General features: G+C 41.2%; 1 protein-coding gene across 3 annotated transcripts in view; it reads left to right on the top strand.

The window, feature by feature from the left end:
- The first annotated feature begins 5,204 nt into the window (after window positions 1-5,204).
- Window positions 5,205-27,064, top strand: part of LOC145436402 (uncharacterized) — a 493,503-nt gene continuing 471,643 nt past the window's right edge. For 2 of the 3 annotated variants that reach the window (XM_080313751.1, XM_080313767.1), the window contains exons 1-3: window positions 5,320-5,467; window positions 6,577-6,678; window positions 22,924-23,058. In XM_080313751.1, coding sequence (XP_080169877.1) covers window positions 5,392-5,467; window positions 6,577-6,678; window positions 22,924-23,058 — 313 coding nt within the window. In that variant the 5' untranslated portion in view covers window positions 5,320-5,391. Of the gene's footprint in view, window positions 5,468-6,576; window positions 6,679-22,923; window positions 23,059-27,064 lie in introns of all 3 variants that reach the window. The other variant, XM_080313759.1, reaches the window with a different exon arrangement.

Raw genomic sequence — 27,064 nt, 5'->3', positions numbered from 1 at the left:
CGTTTGAGCTCGCAGTAAGACCGTCGACTATGAAACCTAGGCACGAAATGATTGACGCATGTTGGTCGCAGCTTTCGATATCGATATGTCCATGCGCCGAATAGCCCAGTCCTCGGAAACTTAGCCCAGCGATATACAGCAGGCCCACAATATAGTCAAGTGACAATATTATTGACATATGAACTCTAAAAAGAATTCGCGCTTCGCGCGGATAATGGCCCGCGCAGAAATTCATCAATCAAATGTGGCCCTTTGGCTGAAAAGGTTGGCCAGCCCTGCACAAAACAAATGTTAACGAGCACATATTCGGTTATAAATAACCGAGAACACAGCACACAAGATTAATGAAATATTCCAAGGGTGTAAAGGCGTCCCTTCTGGCGACAGAGAATCGACTTTCGCAGTTTTATGATCGTAGATTCCAGGACCTTGAAAAAGAGAACGGCCACGAGCAACTTTAGATGATTGACTGTCATTGTAATGATCAGCACATTCTGAATGGGATAAGAGATGCTGTTCAATTTTCATGGCGAAATCTCTGATGCCTGCAACGCGAAAGGATGTGCTACCTGCGACAAATCAAAGCAACATTATATATGAATACACGTGCCGATTTGACTGTCGGTATGTAGGACACACGTCTCAGCGCTTGCAGCAAAGAATTCGCCAGCATATCCCACGGCCAATTAGAATAAGTAATGTTTCTCCAACTCCATCATCGCAGTCTATTGACAGACTGCGTGATTATGATCAAGTTACTGCTTGTAATTCGGCTGTTGGACAGCATCTCTTATCCCATCCAGAATGTCTTGATCATTACAATGACAGTCAATTTTCTATAGTTGCTCGTGGCCGTTCTCTTTTTCATTTTAAGGTCCTAGAATCTACGATCATAAAGCTGCGAAAGTGGATTCCCTGTCGCCAGAAAGAACGCCTCTACACCCTTGGAATATTTCATTAATGTTGTGTGCTGTCAGTGGCGTATCCAGGGGGGGTTTCAGGGGGTCGGAACCCCCCCTTTTCAAAATTCTAAAATTTAATGTCAAATATAGCCTCTAATATTTGCTAATTTATCAGTTTAACATACTCGTTTTTACGTATGAGAAGGCGAATATGGCGTCTTAATGTTATTTAAGGGCTATTTAAGGACTAACACCCCTACAAAATATTGGAATTATGCGCCTCGAAAGGATAAAATAGTTCATTATAATTCGCTAATTCCATACGAATTCTGCGCTTGGTCATGGTCAGCTACATTTCAGTTGTGGCGGTTGCTGACGTTCTCAACTTTCTTCCCTCGATTTCTCTCTCGCCTTGCTAAAACGAGAGATGCATTTTAGGAAAATCTAATCTAATTGGCCGACGCGATACGTAATTGCAAAGACGAAGTTGTCGGCAATCAACATCGCTCGCGAATTCGCTCCACCTGCTCGCCTTGAAATCGTAATTAAGAATTGCACGGCGTGTTGATTGATCAGCGAGACGCAGACACGACGGCACCATTACGACAATGCCATTCTCAAATCCACATTGTATTCGCGATTTTTGGCGAGAAATGGCCTACGATTGACATTCACATTTCAAAATACAAGCCTAGCAATCCACGTTCTCGATTGTTAGGTGGCTTGCTGTCGTCCAAATACAGGCCTATGTTGTCGCTGAACGGGAGAATTGAGTAGGCCTAGTAGTAAAGTTAACCTAATTATATTTGCTGACAAGTTTCTCTGTCGATCTAGTTATTATCCCAGGGTGTACTCTGTATTAATTGACTGACTTGCGTGCTTGCAATTAAAGTCTAATTATCTTCGAGCGTACTACACGCTCAGCCGTATGGCTAGTAAAGCCATCGAAAAGCACGCATTCGTGTACGACGTACACTATTCACACCACACCTCTCTGTGGCGATCGCGATCGCCCTCGTTTATGCTACCGCCTTATTCCGCGCTTGTTCGTCCGCTGCGATACTACCGACCGTGCGCATAATATCGTCAAAACCCAACAAAATCGCGCATCTCTGGCCGGAGCTAGGCGCTTGAAGACAGGCGGCGTTTGCCGGCTCATGACTAAATGTGAGCATTTACGAATTTCTTTCAATCGTGCCGTAAAAGAAACGCGATTTTCAGGCAATGTCTGTATCGTATTCGTACATCTCCCACTCACCGCAAATCTCTGTTTATTAATAAAGTATAAATATTCGCCACGGCGTGGAGTCGAGTGATCGCAATGATGACGTCACAATAGCCAATTTCGTAACGCAAACCCCCTCCCTTTTTCGCGCTCTGGATACGCGCCTGTGTGCTGTGTTGTCGATTATTTATAACTGCATATGTACTCGTTACCGTTTGTTTTGTACCGTTACTACCGTATCTAGCCCGTCTACTAGTTGTTTGTTTCTGTTATTATTACGTCATAGACGCAAAATAGTTCTTACATTTCGAATTTGATCCACCCTATTACTGACGTTCGCTACTGATGTGGGTCAGTCGAAAAGCTTTTAGCGAATAAATTAACAACATCAAGTTATTGTTTTGTGTTATTCTGAAGTTCTGTACCACAAATGGCTTGTTAAAACTGGTAAATGCACACATAATCCGAGTAGTATCCTGCTCCCTAGGAAAATGGCGAGATTGAAGTAAACTTTTAGGACTTCAGAAATGGAATCAAATTGATATTCTTAACCAATACATCGAATCAGGCGTCAAATAACCGCACCGTGTTAGGTGAAGAACTGGCGCGGGCTATTATTATTATTATTTTCTCTATTCACAGTAAAACTGGTAAATACACACATAATCCGGGGAGCAACCTGCCCCCAAAGGAAAATGGCGAGAATGGAGTAAATTTTTAAAATGTCAGTAATACATTAAAATTGTTATTCCTATGCAATACATGGAGAAGTTTACAGAATTGCAGCAGATGAAGAATTGGCAAGGGTTACAGAGCAGAGGTAGAGATGATTGAAGATGAAGAATCGAAATTACAGAAATCATGCTGTGATTCACAAGTGTAATTTTAGTCCAGTGGTGCATTCAAGGCCTTCCGAAGAATGTGCACAGTGCCCAATAATGTGATCTTTTGGATCACGTCAAATCGAACGTTACCCGGAATTTGTTGGATATGTCTCATGAGTTTTTTGCTCACAACCCCTGTAGCGCCAATGACTATCGGTACAATGTTTATTTTGCATCGCCACATTTTTTCACATTCCATTTTGAGATCTGCGTATTTGGACTCTTTTTCTGATTCTTTTTGCAGTAGGTTGTGATCAGCTGGGACAGCCAGTTCAATGAATAAGCATTCTCTTTTCTTTTTTAGTTTGACGATTATATCCGGGCGGTTGCTCCTGATTTCGCGGTCAGTTATAACTGGTACATCCCACAGAATTTTTACTTGTTCGTTTTCTGTCACTGGTGCTGGGCTGTAGTCGTACCAATTTTTTGTCGAAGTGGTGATGTTAAAATGTTTGCATAATTCAAGATGAATGTAGTGACCAATCCTATTGTGTCTGCATGTGTATTCGGTAGCTGCAAGTGCACCACAGCTGGACATGAGATGTGCTACAGTTTCATTTTGTTTGTGGCACATTCTGCATTTGCCGTCCGTGTTTTGCTTCAGAATTCTTTTGCGATAGTATTTTGTAGGAAGCGATTGGTCTTGTGCTGCGAAAATGAATCCTTCGCTTGCCAGTTTCAGGCCAGAGCTGGATAGCCAGGTCCATGAAAGCTCGTCTACATGGGGCTGTGAAGTTAACTTCTTGTGCTGTCCATGAAGAGGCATCGACTCCCATATTGTTTCTCTCATTTTGAGCGTTGCATTTTTGTATTGGACTCGTGCTGCTTTTGCTATTGTTGTGGGCTTAGCAACAGTGTTTTCTGCAGTGTACAGGTTAGCTTTTTCCATGTTGACTTCTCTGACGTACTTGTCGTGACGATAGCTCAGAGATTTTGTTTTGCGCTGTTTGTCTTCCTGTGCAATGAGTTTGCAGTGAATGTTATCGCTGTTGTTGATGTTGCCTACTGTGACAAGCCGATGATTTCTGTTTTGAAAGTTTGTTCAATTTCTTGTAGTCCTCGACCACCTTTTTTTTCTGGGGATGTACAGTCTTTGTGTATCAGATTTTGGGTGATTCATGTGGTGCATTGTCATCAGTTTTCTCGTCTTCGTGTCCAATTTTTTAATTTCATCTTTGCGCCAGTTCACCACACCAAAGCTATATCTCAAGACAGGCACTGCAAGACTGTTTATGGCATTGATTTTGTTTTTGGAATTGAGTTCAGTTTTGAGAATTGACTTGAGCCTGCTGATGTATTCTTTTTTTAGACTCGATTTCATTGCAGCATGTTTAATGTTGTCGCTTTCACAGATCCCTAGATATTTATAGTGATCTTCGGCATTCAATTCTGTTATGGTTTCACCCATTTTGAAGTTCATGTCGCCAGTGCTGGTGGCTCTTCGACGTCGTATTATTATTATTATTATTATTAAAGGTTTTCAGTGGCACTTATCACCTGTTAAGGTCTTGTGTGCCACGGACGCAAATAAGATCAGGAAAAATTCAAGAAAAGGGCACTCAAGAAAATTCAAGAAACAGGCGCGGGCTGCAGAGGCATATATGAATTAAAAATAGGACTCATCATTACAGATATTCACGTGATAATATTTACTGACAGAGCTGACTGAATTGGTGTCTTCTGATAGCCTCATAGCCAGGGCCCCAATTAAGGCCAGGTGGTGCGTCCAATAAATCACGGCTAAAAAGACACGGTGTCCTAAACATAAAAAACATGTGGAAACTAGAAATTGTCAAGTTTATGTATCATTTCCTTTGTGGTCACTGTCCAGGAAATTTCATCGTCCGCGTTTGCACTTGATTCTCTCACGATGCAGACACAGAGATGAGGCCCTATTACGACTAAAGCGAAAGGAGCATTGAAATATACCAACGCATATCGTCGTTAACATTACTGATTTGGCGGTTCAAAATTATATTCAACCGGTCAATCACCGAATTGGTGCCAAATCCATTTTACGCGAATAAAGGTGTTGCTATACTTGCTAGAATAATACTATAGTATACTGTCATCCATGATCCACATATTTATCTATATAAATATATGCATGATAACAAAGAAGTCAAACGAAGGACACCAGCATGACGTAGCATTTTGGAATATTTTGACCGGTCCCGCCCCCGACGCAATTTGAGTTTTTTACCCCTGTTGTAGGTCGTATTGTTCGAATATAACTATCGGATCTAGCAAATAGTTCAGTATATCGGATTGATTCGTCTCAGCCTGTTGTTCAGCATAGATACATCATAGCATATAATTATCATATGTGTTTTCAGTATTGTTATAAACGCTAGCTAATTAGTATCACCTGATCAATACCATGGCAGAAGGGGGTCAAGATCACAATTCTGGTGCTGATGACGTCATTCCTACATCATTATCATCAGGTACACGCGGTAAGTAATGTCTAAAGTATTTAAGCTCAGATGACTTGAACTTTATATTACTACTATCCATATAAAATAGCTCCTAAGAAATTCAAATATTGAGCATTTTGCTCGTTGTGTTAATAAGAGTCCGAACGGATTTTCAATTACCAGAAAAACATGTGAAAAGTTACTCATAGTGAGGTATCAAAGTGTTGACACATAAACTATGCGTAATGGAAGCCACAAGCGTGGTCTGGATGAACTTTCAAGGATCTTCCTGCTATTCATTCTAGTAACGGTTGTCCGATACCTGAGCATCTGCACATGCACACATTCTGGACACCCTGAGAAGAATTATTTTGGTCAATTTTAGGTGTTTGTCATATATTACGTATCCAATGCGCAATGTGGTGTCGATTTAGTGGAAGACTGGATGAACTTAAAAATGTTTTGCCTGCTGTTCACTCAAGTACAGTTTGCCTGATATTTGAGCATGCAGCGCAATAAAAATGCACCGTCTAGTAGGCGAAACTTAGGCATGGGACTTTGTAACTTAAAATCGAACCTTCAATTAAACTGACTACACTCGTAACGGTAACCCAAACCGAACCCCATATATCAAAGTAACCTAACCCAAATATCGACCCACATGCAATATTATATCTTGGAAATTTTATGTGCCAGTAGAAATCTGTCACATTCGAAATCAGCGTGTTTTTTTTTATGTAGTATTCATGGTGTTTGTCGACTACGGTACTATGGATATTTACACCAGGGCGATATTCTTCTTATTTTCCGTAACTGCCGACTTATAGCACGAAATCAGCGTGGAAAATCCATCTACGATCAATTACTCGCGTTTGCGTTCAAGAAATTAAATGACATTTTCTTGTCGAGTGATCAATTATACTTGATTTCTGAATGAAATGTCTGCATAAAGTAAAGCTAGTTGAACAAGGGTAAGCCAAACTTAATCGATCAGAGATCGAATTTCAAATTTTTGAACATCCCACAGTTGACGATTGCTGCATTTCCTCCGCTTACTGCATTTTTAGATCATAATTTCGAATGCAGTTGAGATTTCTCGGGTGAGATATGTCATGTTTCTAGTTATTTATCGAATCATTTTGTGACAGATGAGAGGAAAAGAGAAAAAGAAGGTTGGTGGGAATATATCCGACGAAACGTTAGCGATATTTTCATGTGGTTCTCAGCATCAACAGCAAATCATCAAAATGGTAAATATGTAGGTGTAGCCATCCATTGCTCATTTCGTGTATCATCAATTGTTGGCTGTATTTATACACTGCATCAGATCTGTATGTAGGCGTAGGCTATGTGCCACAATGAGCACGTCGGTGTCAACGGACTGATATACTGTATAGTAATTGGGTTAGGACAGAACTAAAAAGCTACTCTGATTAGCATACCTATAAATCATAGCATGGACTTCGTTGAGGTCCCATTCATCGGCTGATGATACTTCACGTGTCGGCATTATTGTTTTCTGTTATGTTCACGGTGTTTATCGACCACTATGGTCATTTACACAAGGACGATATTCTTCATTTTTTTTCCGTAACTGCCGATCAACAGCACGGCCCACTTCTAGGCTTTTTGTAAGAGACCGCTTACGCGGATGAGGTGGTGAAGAAGAATCTAGATAAACCTCCAACAGTTAGGTAGGAATTCTGAAGTCGAACTCGGTCGGACTCGAACCAGCGACGCATTGGAGTCGCAGTTGTGTATTATAGACCTACCACTGCGCTATCTCGCCACAGCGTCGGCGTTAGGATTTAAATACAATGAATACTCGGTCGTCTACGACATTCAACTTATATACTGAGATGCGCTCAACTCGTTTACTATAACAAAATATTTATCAAAGTCTAGCTTGTGAATCCATCACCCTCCATCGCGTGTTCATTTAAAGGGGCACTGCACTCTAAAATTGATGTGGTCTAAAATTAAAGGGCAAAACGAGAAAAAATAGCCGCAGCCATTATCTTCAGAACGCCACCGTAATAGAGCAGCAATTTATTGAAATTTCCACATGACCTTCACGCTCCTGCTGCAGCGGCTAGGCCCTACACTGCATCGATACCATTACCCTTTTTCATACTAATTCAATTGACCCCTTTGCTATAAAACTTCTTACATGATAAAGGTATGGATTTTTATATGGTGTGAAAATAATATTGGTAAATTTGCATATTTTGAGCATATGTCGTGGAGCAGGAGTTGCCAACTCAAAGCGGGTCGCGGGCCACTTTTCAAAATTCGTAGAGGCTGTGGACCGCATGACTTCAATGTCGGGATAAAATAGGAAATACATAGTGTAATAGCCACGTTTTGATAACCCTACGCCAGCACGACGCTGTTCTCTCTAACATGAGCGACGGGCATATAGTTACCGCGAAAGAAATAATATTTTATTGAAAACAATAGAAATACAACACAAAAAAAAAACCTGATCATCACTTTCATTCTATTTTGAACTATAAGCTGCGCACGATACCTGACAACAATCTTCAGCATCTAAATTAGATGTGGCCAACCCTTTTGCTATTCACGGTTTCATCTCGATTTCTTATGTTGGCTACGGCCGCATACTACTGCGTAGCCGTAATGAACTAACTGGATGCCAAATACCCACGTTTAACTGCCCATGTCCATGGCTTACTATGCGTACCAAATCGTGAGTAGTCAAAGTCATGTTATGCATAAGCGCATGTACCCGTTGTGTAGTCGCGCGGAGCGCGAAAATTGTTTATATTCGTGAGCGAATTTTGTCATTAATGCAATCATATTTTCACATAATACTCAATTACTGTCAAATATTTATCATTTGTCAGTCCATGTGATCACCTTCACCGGTAGAGTTTATGCAAGGGGTGTCCTCGAAAATTTAGGAAAGTTATCAACGCTGTGCTGCATCTTTGAGTGGGCCAATTGTTAGTATTCCCCTTCGATGCATTCTGTTATTTATAGACATCCCATCATCATTGTCATTATAGTTGAAATATATTGGACTCACTGAAATGTACGCCTACTAGAAACAAATTTCCTTCGTGATGAAGAGAACACGATTACAAGTTGGCATTTCTTTATGGTGCGCATCAATTTCATCTGCTGTTCGCCTCTATACTGGGGGGCTCAAATTACAAAGGACACTACTATATTAAAATCGAAAATCAACACGCATTGAACTGGCCTAGGCCGAAGTAAATTTCAAAAATATGAAATCTCTCATTAATTAGGGAGGCAATTCGTTAATTCAATTTAGATATTGACGGCCACCAACACATCGAAATCGAAATAAGTGTCGACGGTTGCATTATATACCTTGTACTTTCGCAGATTGGCTACCCCTGGACTAAAGAATGGATATTGGGGTTAGGCATTGGGGGAGCCCGAAGTCGTTTTCTAAGCGTCTTGGTCTTAGCAGTGGTGGGCCATTGCACGCCAAGGCAATATACACATTCATATCGGCAAATTGTTCCTCCATACCAGTGTTGGGATGACTCGAGTCATGACTTGAATCGAATCAGACTCGAGTCAACTTTTTCCTATGACTTGATTTGACTCGAGTCACTTCGGAAAAAGGACTTGACTTGTCTCGAAGCTTCAAAAATCGTCATATCATCAGAATGCTAGCAAAATAGTCATATCACAGAATGCCAGCAATCCCAACGGATAGTTTTAGAAGGTTATGACTACACGCAGAGCAGTGATAATCATAAATTGGAGGTAAATTACACCTAGCGCGTACAAAATTTTCAGTTGACCGCAGCTTCACCACCCACAGTTTGAAAACAACTGAGGTAGCGTATTTTGCTCTATATCAGTGGCTCCCTGGGGCCGGCAATTTGGCGGTCTAGGCGGGCGAAAATACCGAAGGGAGCGATAGGGGGGCGAAAACGGACGAAGGGGCGATAGGGGGCGAGGGCGCGCTAAAACGGCTATATTGGAGTTGGGACCGTAACTATCGCACCCTAAACCCCCAATTGGGGGTGGGGGGAGGGCGAAATCGAAGGAAGCCCAAAATTATTTCGTGAATCAACATGAATGATAGAGTCATGTTTTATAAATTCATGCGACTTTTTCTAAAAATTTAATTTTTTCATGTATCTTGTTGTTGGGGTCCCCGTCACCCAACAAAAATACGCATGATTCATGGAAATGGGAGACTTCGGCGTCAGCCATTACTGCACCACGACGCACCGAGATATATGAAGTTAGAGGCCATGTAACATGCCACTCCGAGAAGTGTGCCAGAACGATCATCATCGAGAAGAAATTGGCTGAAAGGGAATGCCCTTGCGCTGACCGAAAACTTCGATATATATACATATATGTTTAATTGCCCATAGGCGCCTCAACGGCGGGAGTCGAATGTTGAATGTTCCTGTCATGGCGACTTTAACCTTACAGCACAAATGCCATCTCGCAAGGAAAATATTATTTGCCAGTAAAGAAATACCAATATGAAATCATGTGCGTCTTTTAGTTTGGTACGTTTTGACGGTTTCCATATCTTCTGACATAGCAGATATAGGAGGTCACGAAATAGCATCATGTAAAGAAGTCAATATAACAACGATTCCGCCCGAAGATGTTACATTTATTATCAAGGGGTCCTACCTTTTCCAACATACCACATCGACTATATTGACCGATTAAAAAATGAATTATATCAATTTGTCGCGCTTAGCGCAGTTTAGGCGAAATACGGTGACTCACCAAACAGTACATGAAATAGGGTAAAACTGATATGTAGCGAAAAAAGCCCACTAACTGAGGGGGACAGGGGTTTGGTTTATTAAACTATGGGGCCAAAGACCAACGTTTTTTTCGGGGGAGGGGGGTCACGAAGTGCTGTTTTTCGGTTCCCAATATTTGAGTGGCGATGATCGGTGTGGAGCTTCAAAAGGGGGCGATGAGTCGAAAAAAGTTGGGAACCACTGCTCTAGATATTGGGTGCTTGCGGGTCAGGCTCACAGCTGAGTCCCTAAACATTCACAAAAGGAAAACTGGATATTTAGAACAAACCTTTGTTACAAACCAAGTAAAATTTTTGAGATTGTCAGGATGCATGCTCGATCCTCATTTACTGTTGATTTTTTATGTTGCCATGTCATGCAAAGAGTGGCACGCAGTTGAAATGCAAAGAATTTCAACCAAAGATGTTATAATAATGTGGAAAATTGTAATACATGAAAAAGGTTCACAGTGCAGTACCTACCAAGGTTCGTTTGTGAACGTGATCCTCTAAATGTCCGAGGTTCACACACGGAACGCGAACGTGAACCTCACGTTCATACAACCTCTACTTTACAATCTTTCGCGCCGAAGGTCGTGGGTTCAACCGACACGAATATTATTCTTGTATTTGACAATATCGAGAGAACAAGCATGACGGAGTAGAACCAAGCACCTTGTCGTGTTACCTTGCTCATTGCCCACTGCCACCAGACGAAGGCTACTCTGGTAACTACGAATAGAATGCGTGCCCCAAGAAAACACTTAACAGCAGCTATATGCTGACCATGGGAATATCCGGGCGGAAAAATTACTTCGTCAGCCCACCCAAAAACAAAACCTTGGTCTCGGGCCCTCACAGTGCGATAAGCCAAACTTCCGGGGCTTCGCCCCTAAACCATAAAGCTAGGTGGATGATTTCACATGTCGGCCTACTTGTGAGCACATTCATTCTACTCAGTGTAAGCAGAGAGTTTATGTAGCTTAATCGCGCCAATGGCGAAAATTTTCGATCATTGATACCTGAATGTGTTTTCTCGCTGCCAAATTTTTGGCTCAACTTTTGGAGTCCCATGTTAGCCTAAACTTCATTATGTGTTGGTCTTGGTACGTCGTGGCGTGGTAATGGCTGACGCCGAAAAGCCTATCTCTATAAACCAGGGGTGTCAAACATACGGCCCGCGGGCCGCATCCGGCCCGCCAGACGATTTCATCCTGCCCGCGAAACAATTCTGAGTATGTTGAAATATTCTTATATTATCCAGCACATTTGTAACAAATGATCAGGACAGCAAATTTTGCAAGACAGCAAATTTTGGGCATGTTCCTCGTTTATATAGGTCACATTATAACCACCCGACTATACTGCGCTGTAGTTCCGCTCTAGTTACCACACCAGGTACAAGCCTGGAAATTGACACCCAATTTCGAGAAGGACAAAAGTGCACACTGCACACTGAGTTCAGATGTTTATGGGAAATTGGGCCCAAAAGTAGCTATTCACAGAAGCGAAGACGCCAATTCGAAACCGTTACATGCAGCGTCATTTCCGACCCAATAGGTCCCCGGATCGCGGTTTAATAATTATAAAACCATACCCCGACGTCCGCGTTTACACTTTAATATCTTGTATTCTTCACAATGCACACGCAGGGCTACCGCCAGATTATGACTAAAGTAAAGGGAGCATATAAATACGCAAACTTAATCGTCGTTGGACCCACTGTTCTGTCGGTTGGTAGTTGTATTCAACCGGACAATCATCGTATTTTTGCCAGTTCCATTGCTCGCGAATAAAGGTGTTACGACTTGCTGGAATACAACCCCTATGACCGTGTATATATAATATACTTGACAATAAAGCATTATAGTGAAAAGCAGCAGCACGAGCTAACATTTTGGAATTAGTTGACTGGTCCGGCCCGCGAGCTATTTTAAGGCTCGAATCCGGCCCGCGACACAATTTGAGTTTAACACCCCTGCTATAAACCATGCGTATTTCTTGGAGAAGGGCACCTATAAGCACGGCATTTAGTGACACCAAATCGCGGAAAGCGCAAAAAGAAATTGAAAATGTCGAAAAAAGTTTCAAAAAAAAATACACTATCATTAATGTTCACTTGCAAAATAATTTGAAGCTTTTTTCAAGCTCGGCCCTCTCTAGTTGGGTGGTTTGAGGTGCCCCAGTCACGTACCTGCTCAAAATGAATGAATCGAAAACGAATTGTCGCGCAAACTGCGCTGTTTAGCGATGAGTCAGCTCGTATCTGTTTTGTACTTGTCGCCTTCAACCAGGGTTGTCACCAAGTCACAAGGCTCCGAGTTACAACTCAATGTCACTTTTATAAATTTGACTTGAGTCAAGTCGAGTCATATTCAACTCACCACCGAGTCAAGTCCGAGTCCAAGTCATTGATCAGAGGGTCGAGTCCGAGTCATGGTATTATGACTCGAGTCCGAGTCCAAGTCAAAGTCTTGACTGCTCAGTTTTCAGCTAAAATCTTGTTAAACTGACTTTCTATAACTCTGTGTGGTGATATTGAATGGTTCGCATTTATAATACAGTAGTTTTCCTCACTTCTAGCAGTTTCTGATCGCATTTTCAAGTACTAGTACTAATAGACAAAATCTCAATAGGGCGCTTACTTTAATATTCTTCGAAATTACAATGAAATATCGGTCTTGGCCGTCCGTGTCTCGAGTCATATTGACTTGTTTCGAGTCATGCGCAGAGGTGGTCAGTAACGAAGTACTTCTACTTTTTCGAAGTACTCAAGTATTTTTCCTCTACTTCTGGTACTTACTCAAGTAGATCTGATTTTCGCTACTTCTACTTCTACTTCTTAATATTTTGTGATCTACTTACTTACTTTTCGCTATTTTCAGTTTGTCAAGTAGAAGTAGTTCAATCTTCCAATTAGGAAGATAGTCTGAGGAATTTTGGAGCTGTTTTCACGGAGTATTAACATTTAATTTTCACTAAAGTTTAGTAAAGCACAGAATTTTCGTCGCGCTTCGCGCGCAGTGGATACGGAGTGACCAGTCTGATTTCATGAAAGTATCGGTGAATATAATTTAGGTGGAGGGTTGGCGTGGTACCGTTCACACCACATTGTCGCCCTTCACCCATATGAAATAATTCATCACAGTATATATGGCTCATCATAACGTTTGAAACTGATGTTTCGAAATCTAGCATTTTCTTGTCAGATCGTGATCTAGCATATATGTCCTTGACGTGTCTTAATCTGGAAGAGTGGACTTTGACTTTTTTTAGTTTTAGAGGTTTTTTAGCATACCACCTTTGAAACTTTCTGGACTAAAAACATGAAATACATATTCTGCTTTTAGAAGTAGTATTTATATTTCACTTTCAATTCCCAGTATCATATACCTTGAGTTATAATTAATATCAGTTCTGTCGTACGAATAACATACATGTTGAAGTATAAAAGCAAGTGCAGTAATGCCTTTAATTTCTGGAAATAAAGCTACACAATATGGCATTTTACGGTCCACCATATTCTTTATTAACATTTACTAATCGCGCAAAGTGTTTACACCGTATCCTATACAACTTCTCCATATTGCTGTTCGACTTAACTATACGGGCCTTATAATATGGGGGATGGCGCCATACCATGCTATTTTCCAAAACGTGTTGTTCGAGAAAACAGACGATTAGTATCGCATTTCCTTATCAATACTATCATTTTCATCTCATGATGTGAACGAATGCTTATGCTATCGAAAATTGGATACCTGCTGGTATGCATCAATATGAATCAAGATCGCCACCAATCACATAGCTCAATTTGCACCTTTTTATAATCCATCCAATCAGGATCGTTTTCACAACTACTTACTTACTTGAGTACTTTTAAAGTCAGTCAATTCTACTTCTACTTCAAGTCGTTTTAGGTTGCTCATGAAAGAAGTACTTCTACTTGTACTTGTAGATTTTTTCGTCGCTACTTCTACTTCTACTTAAGTAGCTTTCTTGACTACTTTGACCACCTCTGTGCGCAATGACTCGAGTCCAAGCCAAGTCAATACACAGATTGATTCGAGTCGAGTCATCCCAACACTGTGGAAAAGTATTTTGTCAGAGATCACCTCCGTACGACTGTGGATCAATGTTCCCTCCAAGCTGCGCACGTGTGCGAATGCGCAGTGCTGAGACGGTCACTGCGCGCAGAAAATCTAAGTTGCGCACAAAAAATCCGAAGTGATGGCCTTTTATAGTCGTTACGCACTGTTGTTCAATGGTCTGTGCAGTGAGTTGATCAGTGTGCACAGGCTCGTCAGCAATTAGAGGGACCATTGCTATGGATCCTGCTAAGTATCCTGGTAGTTTGCAGGACTGTTGAGCTGAAAATCTTGAGAACCACTATGCTAGTCTGCCGTGAACTATTTTTCATTTTCAAACGGTGCTTTAAACCATAGATCAGGCATCAAACAAAGTTACAACGTGAATATGGAAACATGCAGTGACACCGCTCAAAATCGTCTTGTAGGCCGCATTTGTCCCGCGGACCGCACAATGACAAGGTCTGATTTTGCAGGTCAAGTTTACGATTCCATTAGCACGGCATGGTTTTGAATTGCGGCCTTCTATCGAAATTCGGTCTTCAATGTGTCATCTTGAACGCAAAACCATCTACACGCCAAGTTCCCGCTACCAGTTACCGGTATAGGTGGATTGATATGTAGCCTACAGTTCGATTCGTAATTACGGTGTTGTGAAATGCACTATTCAGTACAACCACGATCAAAAGTCGGCGCGCCAACTGATTTGATTTCCACTTTAATATAGGGTAGAGGCTTCTGCGGTTGCTGAACGATCTTTAAATTCAATATCGCGTGTTGCAGGCTGATCCGGTACACATACGAACAGTATGGAGCCTTCGTCTTTTCGTACCTCATGGTTCAACAAAATAATTATATCGACTACTAAAGTGAGAAAGGGCAAGGAATGTTTGATTGCATTCAATGCGTATAAGCAATCACTAATTATTGCAACTTCCTTGGAAAAAATCTATTGTACCGGACGTACTCACACCCACAGTCCCACCATAGTGTCCTATATGGTGTCGACACAACCAAATCTCACGGCTCAGTGAAATTGGTTCACGTCACAATTTCCATTTGGCTACAGGCAATTTGACGGTCATTTTTGACCGGCTTGCCGAGCATTAAATTTGATGAACCGGGTATCAATCGAAAGCTGACGCTGTACTGCTTGCGAAAATATAAAATTTATTCCGCTCATGGCCCTGGAACCCCCACAATCAAACCCCAAATTATTCATTGTTGAGGAGATTGGCAGTGTGACGCAACAATGCTGTCAGGTGAAACGAGATAGTAGCTCAAGAAAAAGGGAGCCAGACAGCATTGTAGTGTCTCTCGTTTCGTCAGACAGCATTGTTGCGTCACAATGCCAATCTCCATAACAATGAAAATTTAGAGGCTGATTGTGGGGGTTCCAGGGCCGCGACAGAATAAAATTTATGTTTTCGTAATCAGTGCAGAGTCAGCTTTCGACTGATACCCGTTTCACCAAATTTAATGCTCAGCAAGCCGGTCAAAAATGATCGTCAAATTGCCTGTAGTCAAATGGAAATTGTGACGTGAATCAATTTCACTGAGCCGTGAGATTTGCTTGTGTCGACACCATATAGGACACTATGGTCCCACAGCTAGGTCTACTTAGTAGCAATCAGCTCAAGTCGGAATTACGTCATTATCCTGGTACTATACTACTTACACTGCATACAAATCCCGAATGTCAAACATCAGACGTGTTACTTGACAAATGCAACTTCTGTTGATATTGCGTGAGTGTTTGTTATCTGAAACGCGTAATACATTCTAGGCTAGGGGATTAGAAATGTGCGCAAATAAACTGAGCATTTCAAATACTGCGAAACATCCGATGTCATTCTATAGAAACTCATTACCAATGTGGTTGTTGGTCCGATTTTATTAATGAATGTTTCTTCATTTCTGAAAACCAAGAGGCTGCCGCACCGCCAACAGTCGCAGTACGGCGTCCTAAAATGTTGGACGCCAGACACCATATAGCACTTCATCCGCCAGTCTGCGTTTCAACCCATTTACACGCCAGACACCATGTGGCAATTCAGCCGCCAGTCTGCGTTTCAACCCGTTCAGACGCCAGACGCCACGTAAAGACCCAGCCGCAGGGTGGCGTTTGGCGTGTGGCGGGTTGGCGTCTAGCGGGTTTAACCCCGTCTACGCACCGCCCGCACAACCGGATGATGCTTGTCCTAGTATCCATGTGATTTGGGATGTTTTCATACCGTATTCACAGGTGTAACTTCGCTGTTGCATATTACGGATTCCGAATCGCTGAATATTCTCCACTGAAAACTTTCAACTTATGACATAGATTATGTGTAACACCCTCAACCCGCCCACTTCTAAGTATAATCTTCAGCAATCAACGTAAACCAGACCTGGGCAAAGTCCGGCCCGCGGGCCAAATGCGGCCCGCGAAGCAATTCTGTGCGACCCGCGAAAGGTTGCTTGGAATTCATCAGATTAAACCTGCTTTTTGAATGTTGATGCGTGGACTAAAACCATAGGCTGTATCAACTAAACACGAAATTCGTTTACTTTGCAGCCTGTTCATTAATATGGCGCGATTACACTGCCTATACGCACCTTGCATGCTGCTCAAAGGTTTAGAGCACTAAATATTTGTAGGCTATACTAGCTGGAGCTCGAGGTAGACCCGTTCTTTTAGTTTTTGCGGAGCATGTCGCCGAGATTAAGGATTTTAATTGTGACAAAAACACCAAGCACTCGGTCAAGGAGGGTGAATTTCAGTAAAACTGCAAACTTCGCTCAACATCAAGGCTATTTGAGCGGCACTCTTCTCGGAATGCAGCGACCAAGACAGCTTTGTACTATCCCATATATACATTTCAGTGCAGTGGTTCAAGAACTGGTGGGGAGGCGTGAGAGCATCTGAATGGAAAGCCGAAATTAACCGAATGGCAACGGCTGCAATTTTCGAAAAATTTTACTTCAATTTTCAAAATAGAAAAACTGTGCCTTAATGGGATTGGAGCACGATGAACAAGGTAGCGTTCGATTCAGAATTTCAACGCGGATCCGATTGCGCCACTCAAATCATTTCGAGCTCTGTGTCTGGCCACTTATATCGAGAGCAAGCCGAGAAAACGTTGCTTGAAAGCAGAAATGCTAAATTGCGGACCTTATGAACCTTAGTATAGGTATTCGACGACCATACAGTCTGGTGTATTGTATAGGCTCAGAATTCATCGTTCTAGAGAGCCCTGAGTCGACGGTCTACGTCTAGTAGGCGCTAATTTCTAATCAAAACAATACCGACCGTTTTAGTCAGCTCGCGGCAGGCCTCCGAGAGAGTGAGTCATAGCGAATGATTCGCGCGCGTATGGTAACTTGTAAGGCTTATAACTCAAACTGTTGTGACCCTATATTAGTCATTTTAGTATTCGTAGACAGATATTTACAGTCCTTACCATATTGATTTACTGCAAATGCTTATCATTACTACAACGTAAGATGTATATCGATGTACGACAGCTCTTTGTATACCCAGACGCACGCTTTTGCGCAGGTATAATCGCTGAGTAATATTGTATGCATTCCGAATTATTCTCTACCATTAGCCGTTATTTCGAATCATATGTGCAGCAACAATTCACAGACACAATCTATGAAGGTTTGTGGCTATTAGAACACGATATATTTCACGTTATGTGCTTGAAGCTGGTACGGTAGTCTGACGGAATTCGCTTCCCGGTTTTCAAATGAAACCTTGAGCGGTATAGAGCTAACTAGTATAGTTGCTTTAGCAAAATATAAACAGAAACTGACAATCGCTATTCATAGCAACAAACTACAGCTGGTTATGACGAATAAAACCAACTAAACGACAGTGTATATGGCGCGTATGAGGAACGCGCGTGTCTGCGAAATGATGCTTCGGCGGATATTTTTGTCACGCGGCCTATCACATAGCTTTTGATCAGCTTAGATGTAACTAATATCAGATATGAAGATACGTGTGGACTTGTATGGACACTAGCTATTCTCATAATGAAACAACTATGCGCGAAGACGGCTTGAACGAAACATACAGAACGTTATCTGAGAGTGGTCAATGACGCGCGAATTGCCGACACAGTGTATTTTGCAACATATTTATCTATGGTGTTTGATATACGATTTTGACGTCTTCGACATAATAAATATCATATAACAAGGTATCAATGAACTTGTACGAACAATATCTATTCACAGAAATGAAAAACAACGACCTAGCACGATTAATGTGTAATATATCGTGGTTTCAATTACGGTACTCTTCTCTCGTACCGGCATGTCGAAAAATAGACACGCCGGTGCCAAACGGTTAAGTGAATTTCTTTCGCGCTCCGCGCGAGTTAACCCCGGCTTATAGTGTAGTTATTTCTCTGTGTATTGTCCGACTTTGATATTACAGAATTTTCCCCATCAACATCCATAACCTTCCATGCTAGCAAACTATCGGTTGGGATTGCTGACATTCTGGTTTTTATTATGTTGCGATATCATGATGGGAAGGTTGGGCGCGAAATTTTTCACTATCATATAAGGGGCGTGCGTAAACAGTTTGAGAACCACTGTTCTAGTGTGTTGATAGGGGTTTAAAGAGGGGTGAAAATGCATTATGTCCAACACTTTTCGAATGATTACAGCAAAAAGATATTTTTCAATTAACCAACATCAACACATTCGCTGAGCAGCATTTATTAACGATGTAATTTAGATATAAATAAAATTAAAATACGCTGGATAACATAGCTCAATATTTTCATTCGGCCCGCCAACGTGTTTTCTACTTCTCATTCGGCCCGCGGAGGAAAATAATTGTTGACCTCTGACGTAAACAAACAAACCATGTCGTTCGGTCACTAACGCAAGCGTATCTTTTGATGACAGACTTTATAGCAGGGCCGGCCAACCCATGGTCCGCGAGGTAATTTCCAAATTAGTAATATTATCAAAATTGGATTGCACAGATTGCGAACCAAAAATTTCATTAGGCTGGCTGCAAAACTTGAGATGTGATGACCAAAAAATATCAGATCCGACGCATTGGCAGATCCATGAGCCAGTCACATTTTGGTAGATCTCCGTACACTACAATAAAGCAGAATAATTTGCGATAGATTCATCAAAATAAAAAATTTCTACACGCTTGCTTCGCGCAACATGTTATCACTCGATTTCTTGCTTTTAATATTGTTATCCCTTTGGGAAAATGAAAGAATGTCTAATGTATCAGATTGAGTCTAACTATATTCGCGATTACAAGACAAAGTGTCGTTCAACGTATGCGACCTTGCGTTTGCGCTCGCAGAAAGACCGTCGACTATAAAACCTAGGCTCAAAATGATTTACGCATGTTGGTCGAAGCTTTCGATATTGATATGTCCAGGCGCCGAATAGTCCATTCCTTGCAAACTGAGCCCAGCAATATAGAGCAGGCCCGCAATATAGTCAAGTGACAGTTATATTGACCTGTGAACTTCGAAAAATTTTCGCGCTTTGCGCGGCTAGTGGCCTGCGCAATAGTTCGTAAATCAAATGTGGCCCTTTGGCTGAAAAGGTTGGACACCCCTGCTTTATAGGATTGGTCCATTAATTGTAGTACTAGTATTTAATAAGGTTTTGATTTGTGGGCAGCTGAATTAGAAGCTAATTTAAAATAATTGAAGATACGTATAATTACAAACTGATCGCAAGGTATAATTCATACCATTTATTATTCAACACATCGCTTCCTGATAATATAGGGCAGTGCTTTTCAACCTTTTCGAGCTCCATTCGCACTTTTTTTGTAAAATAAATTTCATTCGCACAACCTAACCGAAAATTGTTATACAAAAAGGAGATGACGACACTTAACAACATTTTGTTCAGATGTGCAACAAATTGGCTATTCTCTAGAGCCTAAGCTGTCAAGTGTCTCATTAGAGAGGCAACTTTTTTCGCTCTTTTTGATTTCAACTATTTCACCAAAACCCTTCTCAGCCAAACAAGTTGTTGGGTTTTGTACAACAACGTCTTCTAGTGCTTCGATGGCCAGGTCTTAAAATCTGTTCTGCACTCCAATCCAAAATACAGCGTATTTTTCGCGAGTGAGAAATGCTTGTTGGCAGAAATCGTTTTTGAGAGCTGACACAAAGGTCCCGGAGGCAAAAATTTGTCGGAAGGGTGAAAACCCACATGTTTGAGTTGAGGCTTTCGCCTTATCTCTTGGAATATATGTTACAAAACGATCAAGCAGAGTATAGGCACATTAGAGCTCGCTATTATGTGATACGTTGCTCCAACTTCTGTCTCGCGACTAGGCTATATGAGAAGAGCAAAGAAACTCACGATACTATGTGTGCTCAGCTCTTTAGCCAAATGTAACAAATGTAATTCATAGCAGTTTAATAGCAGATTCTTGACCACCCCTAATATCTGAGTTTTTGTGGCATCCCGCGACCGGAGCCTCACTCTTGAAAATGAATTCATTTTAGTATTACAGTTGAATGATACGATTTTACGGACAGGTATGACATACGGAACGCGCAGACCACAATTCTATCCAACACAGCTCTACAAAACAGGCCTGACGCACGCGATTTCAAATTACGGCAAATTAAATTCCACTGCGTGTCTAATCAGATTGCAGACACGGGACTATTCCGTGCCGACAAGGGAGCATATCCATATAGAAAGGTTCTGTCATACAGCATCGATCATTTTTTAGACAAGGTTTTGTCGCCGCTTATATTTTTGGCACCGTATTTTGTCAGCGGCTTGTTGGCCAAAACTTTACGTCTTCATGTGCCCCGACGCAGAAGGGGTTGACCCCGAAATGAATGAGTCTCATAGGCCTGAACTCACTCGTTGCACACCCCTACAGGCCTACACTAGTTCGTCCCAACGGTCTTCGACCAAGTTTCCCAGAAACCAGTCGTACAAATCTTATCATAAATTCTCATGATAAAGCTATATTTTCTGCGTGTCTCGGTTACTGGCTACAGTACCCAACACAGTGACCTAAGATATGTAAAAATTATAGCAGGATTTTTTGCAATAAATTGAACAAATATTACATACATATTAACAGATATCTCTTACATCACGACGACCAAAAGTTATGCCCTTTGCTATCCATACTTTAACAACCCTTGAAGGGGTAAACATTTGCGTTACAGTAACTTGCAAATGTTAGTCTGTAATAATTGTATTTACAACTATCCTCGCGTCTCGCGCTAATCGAACAGTTATTAGAAGAGCTTCTTGGAGGTACAGAACTTCAATATACAATTAAATAGTATAGTCATATTGAAATGAACCCGAATATTTTCGGCTGACACTCGTCAGGGGTAATCGTCAGCAACTAGTAGAGAATTGGAAAGAACATTGTATATCAACAATCGTATCACATTTCATGCTGGTGACGTCATATTTTTGTGATACGATTGTTGATATACAATGTTCTTTCCAATTCTCTACTAGTTGCTGACGATTACCCCTGACGAGTGTCAGACGAAAATATTCGGGTTCATTTCAATATGAACAGTTATTACGAAAATATGATTATTGTTTAGCGAATAAAAGCAGAAAGTCAATTTGTCGTAGGCTCTGACGGGCTGATATACTGTATGTCTGAACTACACCAGCTTCCAAGGGTGGCGAGATAGCGCAGTGGTATAATCCGCGGCTGCAACACCAATGGGTGCGGGTCCGAGTCCGAATTCCGATGCCTAAGTGTTGGAGGTTTACCTAGGCTCCTCCCCGCCACCTCATCCGCGTCAGTGGTGTCTTACAAAAGCCTAGAGGTGGGCTGTGCTATAAGTCGGCAGTTACGGAAAATAAGAAGAATATCGGCCTGGTGTAAATGACCTTAGTAGTCGAAAAACACCATGAATACCCCAAAACAAACTAACAAACACCAGTTGACAAACCAGGCTTTTGGTTACGTAATAGTCAATGTGCGAATATATTAATTCACTACGGCTTCTGAGAACTACGATAAGTGGTGCGTCATCAGTAGAACGAGTTTTCACAATTGCGTCGCCACTACAAAAGTTACACTGACCTTAATTTACCATTTAGGTTTATTTGAATTATTCTATGTCAGGAAAAATTAACAATTATTCACGATTTTCATTCGCACTTGATCCGGATTTTCATTCGCACTATTCGCACCACCTTCGTCATTCGCACTGAAATTTTTTTCATTCGCACCAGTGCGAACCGTTACACAGGTTGAAAAGCACTGATATAGGGTATTACTTATTTGTGGACATGTGACTGTTGCCAGGTCATATTGCTCGAACATATCTATCAGATCTACCATAGCTATGTGCTGAGGACTGATAGTCTCGCCCTGTTGCTCAGAAAAGATGCACCGTTGAATGAAATTTTAAGTATTTTCAGTATTTTGGTATACCCTATCTAATTAGTACCACGTGATCAATAGCATGGCAGAAGAGGTCCGAGATCACAATTCTGGTGTCGCTGATGTTATGTCTACATTATTACCACGGGGAACAAGCGGCAATTGATGCCTGATGTATTGGAGCGCAGTTAACTCGGATAATATTACCCATATTAAATAGTGGCAATTACCAATAAAATTATTTTAATAACGTGTGTCTCAGGATCTGCAGCTTTGGCTGAAGGTGAAAATGTCAATCAAAAGTTCGAAAATTGCTCTATTAACATCGTGGCCGGGGATCTGAACAATGTCCACAACACCACTAGTGCTGAAAGAGAAACAAGTCCGTCGAGTCAGAGTGAGTGTAATGTTTTTTCTTTTAATACGATGTCCCAACTCACGAGCATGGTGACCTTCAAAGTAGGCTACTTTATCAATGACGAGCAATATATGTTTCAAAATATTTTAAGATCTGCTATTCATGATAATTTAATCACTGTTTTGGGTATTAGCACGATAGCATGTTATTGTTGATACAATAATTATGCGCAGGGAAAACCCATACGTAGGCTGGATGAAATTAGAATAATGTACATGCTATTCATTGAAGTACCGGTTGCCCGATACTTATGCATGCCGTAAAAACAAAACGAGATGTTTAGTAATAGAAACCTTAGCACGGGGAGTTGCGGCATGGGACTTCATATAACCCCAAACTAACCCTTAATGTAACCATTAACCCAAATCCTTACCGTAACCCTAATTCCATTCCGACGGCTTTCAATGACATAACCCTGATGGTTTCGGTGTGGAATCGGAATGGAATCGTTAACCCAGATGATTTTTGTGTTATGTTAACGATAACACTGGACAACTACAAATAATCTTTATCAGTGCGAGAAATATTTTATTGGTTTCTGGGTATGTTTGGTCTGCTGAGTCCGAAAACGACATCCGTTTCTTTGAATTGGCTCAAGATTTCGATACTCCTATTTAATTTTTTTTAATTTACTCGTCGTAAGCATAATACTTGGAATTATGCAGATTTTTAACCTGCTCGGTGATCTGCGCCTCACTTTGAAGAAGTTTACTCGACTCAAAGACAAAAACTGCCTTGGAACCGGAGCTTGAATAACATTCTGCCTTACAAGAGAAAAATAATTACTTTCTAATTTTAGCTAACAAAATGAACACTGACTGCCCCGGCCTCGAAGGGCTTCTGCTGAAAATGGGAGTGCCACAATTTAGACCTCAAGAGTGGCGCTTATTCATGGACAGTTTGAAAAACAGTTTGAACTGAAATATACATCTCTCCCAATTGGACACCTATCAAAATAGCTATGTTTTATCTGCTTGTGGGATAGCTGAGCGTGCACTGATCACTGGGTAAAGAAAGAGTGGCCAACTAGAGATTCCATGGCAGTAGGTGAAGCTAACATCATGATTGGAACTTTTGTTGCCGGGGTCATCATTCCACCGCTGCACATAAAACTTGGTTTCATTAAATAATTTGTGAAAGTGAGCGTTGAGCCTTACTAAAATTAATATCTATTCCTTGACGTCACCTGTTTTACATTGCAAAAATCTGTTGTCATGCTAATATCACCTTATTTTTAAAACTTTTGCTTGATTCTCACATGAAAGAGGATTCGCTATAGAAGGCTATCTGTGTTAACAATTGCGTCTTTATAGATATCGCATCAGCATACTTCTTGATGTACAGACTTGAAAAGTCAGATGTAGACTCATCGAAGTTGTAGTACATAAAGGGAATTTGCGTATAATTAGCACTATTAGAAACAAAAATACGGAATATTTCAAAAAATAAAGTCTATTCGGAAAAAAATTTATGCCATTTCTCGGTTTAGCGACACCTGAATACCCTAAAACCGTAGCATAATAATATACGAGAATAATTTTACCTTTGTCAAATTTATCAAGTAGTAGGCTTACCATATTTTGAAAATGCAAAAAGAGGACACTTTTTCAGAAATTTACATGATGCAAAACCGGAGTAGAATTCTCAAAAATCGGTGAATTTTTCCCACTTTGTGATCGGCTGACTAAAAAAAAAAGGTCATCACTTCCGCTCAGATCTCAAAATACCGTTTTTTTTTATCTACATTACCAGGTGAATGACTAAAAAAAAGGTCATCTTTTCGCTCAGAGGTAAATTCATCGTTTTTTACTCCGAAATATCCGCCGGACCGTCACTTCAGTGCTAATTTGCAGCATAACAGACCTAAATTTTCAAAAAAGAGGACAAAATCTCAAAAAAGAGGTCAAAAGGGCGTCCTCCGAGGACACTTTCAAAAAAGTCAAAAAAGAGGACAAATCCTCTTAAAAGAGGACGTATGGTAAGCCTATCAAGTAGCCAGTACGATTTGAGAACAAGTGATTTTTTGAAGAGCCCAAATGTACAAGTACAAAGTACATCGAATATATATTTACTGTGTGGATGATTCGCTACGCGGTTTTAAGCAAAGGTAATACTCGTGACTGACCAGTGGCGTCTGGAAATACGACGGTTCTGCAATCAGCAACGAGGTATAATACCGCACTGTTCCTTGTTCACGAATGTTCAGGTTCTGTCATAGTCCTTCTACAAATAAAAGTGAACGCTATCTCGCAAAGAAATCGATTAGATATGTGAAATAATCGGTTACTATCAGCACGATTATGATTTATTGAATAAAATCGATTGCGATTACCATTACTTTCAAATGCTGTAATCTTCGAAATCGATTAACAATACTTATCACGACTACTACTTATCTGAATACGACAATAATTAGCCCAACCTTGTATTCTCGTTTGCAGAGAAAAATATGGGTGATTGCCACAATAATTGGTTTCCTTGCGCGACAATTCACCATCATTTCTGGGAATATTAGCTTTCAATTATAGGCAATCCTCACCAAACAAAGTCTTATCGCATGCGTTAGTAGTAGTATAGATCGCTCGCGATTCGCCATTGTGGCTTATGGGTGCGGTCGCATGCGGCTGGGAAACTCGTGGTGGCATGCGGCTCTTATTTCTTATGGGTGCGGTCGCATGCGGCTATTGCGTCTTATGGGTGCGGTGGCAAGCGGCTCTTATTTCTTATGGCGGGGGTCGCAAGCGGCTGGGAAATCCGGGGTGGCATGCGGTTCTTTTGTCTTATGGCGGTGGTGGCATGCGGCTCTTTTGTCTTATGGCGGTGGTGGCAAGCGGCTATTGCGTCTTATGGGTGCGGCCGTGAATCGCCCTTTCGGGTATAGTCAACTCTTGCGCTGTGTTGAAGAAGTATCAGGAATAGTAAATAGTCACGTGATTGATTCTTAGTTAATGTGTATATTACAAATTATTAAATATGACCGATTCGAGTTAATCCCAGCGTTTACGGTAAGTACGACAATGATATAACGTTATTCTTATGGCGGTGGTGGCATGCGGCTATTGTATCGTGTTCTAACTCAAGTCTTTTCGCGCTGTGCCTATTGATTCCTACGTAACCTGAATAGCACGCCGACTTTCAGATCGGGTTATTCGCACCTTGTATACCGCTGTTTCGCACCTACAGAATAGTCTGCTGTTCACAGTCGTGACTTCACCGCGATAGCGCGATTTTCGAATCAGTCGCATGGTAATGTTTTGCTATTTAGTTTACCACAGAGCGGTGTAGACGACGATTCGAATACCAACAATAACCGCGTTCACATACTAACACTCCAAAAAGGTGTGAAATATTTCCTACGACCACTCACAAGATAGCACATCAGAATAGTCATCTCTCGTGGTTTGATGTTACAAAGATAGGAATCACGCACAAGTAATATTTTGGTAATAAGTTTGTCACATAACCGGCGTAGACGCTGATACCAACAATAGCCGCGTTCACAAACTAACACTTCAAAAAGGTGTGAATTAGGTTGCAAACCCCGCGATCGCTGACAAGATATTGTCTCGGACATAACCATCTTTCGCGACTTGCTGTTACATACATCCCAATCACTCACAAGATACTATTTTGGTACTTAGTTTGTCACAGAACCGGATTTCACTGGTAAAATTTAATAAGTAACGAATAACAGAGCCGGCGTAGACGGTGATTCGAATACCGACAAATTTTCACTTATTTCTGCCCCAACCTCTGTGAAGTTGACGCTTATTCAAAAAAGGTGTGAAATAATTGTAAAATCCTACGTCGGTGACGCGATAATGCATGAGACATAGCGATCTAGTTATAGTACGGTGTCGGAATCCAATCGCGAGATGTTCTATAGGTAAATTGAGATAATCCGAAACGAAATATTTTGACTTTGGCGTAGTGTGAATTGAAATAGGATTGACAAACATGACTATCAACTTTCCCACAGTCCCAT

Source organism: Botryllus schlosseri, chromosome 1 (genome assembly GCF_051294905.1).
Source record: "Botryllus schlosseri isolate E-star chromosome 1, Bs_hap1, whole genome shotgun sequence".
NCBI lineage: Eukaryota > Metazoa > Chordata > Ascidiacea > Stolidobranchia > Styelidae > Botryllus > Botryllus schlosseri.
This window is presented reverse-complemented; position numbering and strand designations above follow the sequence as displayed.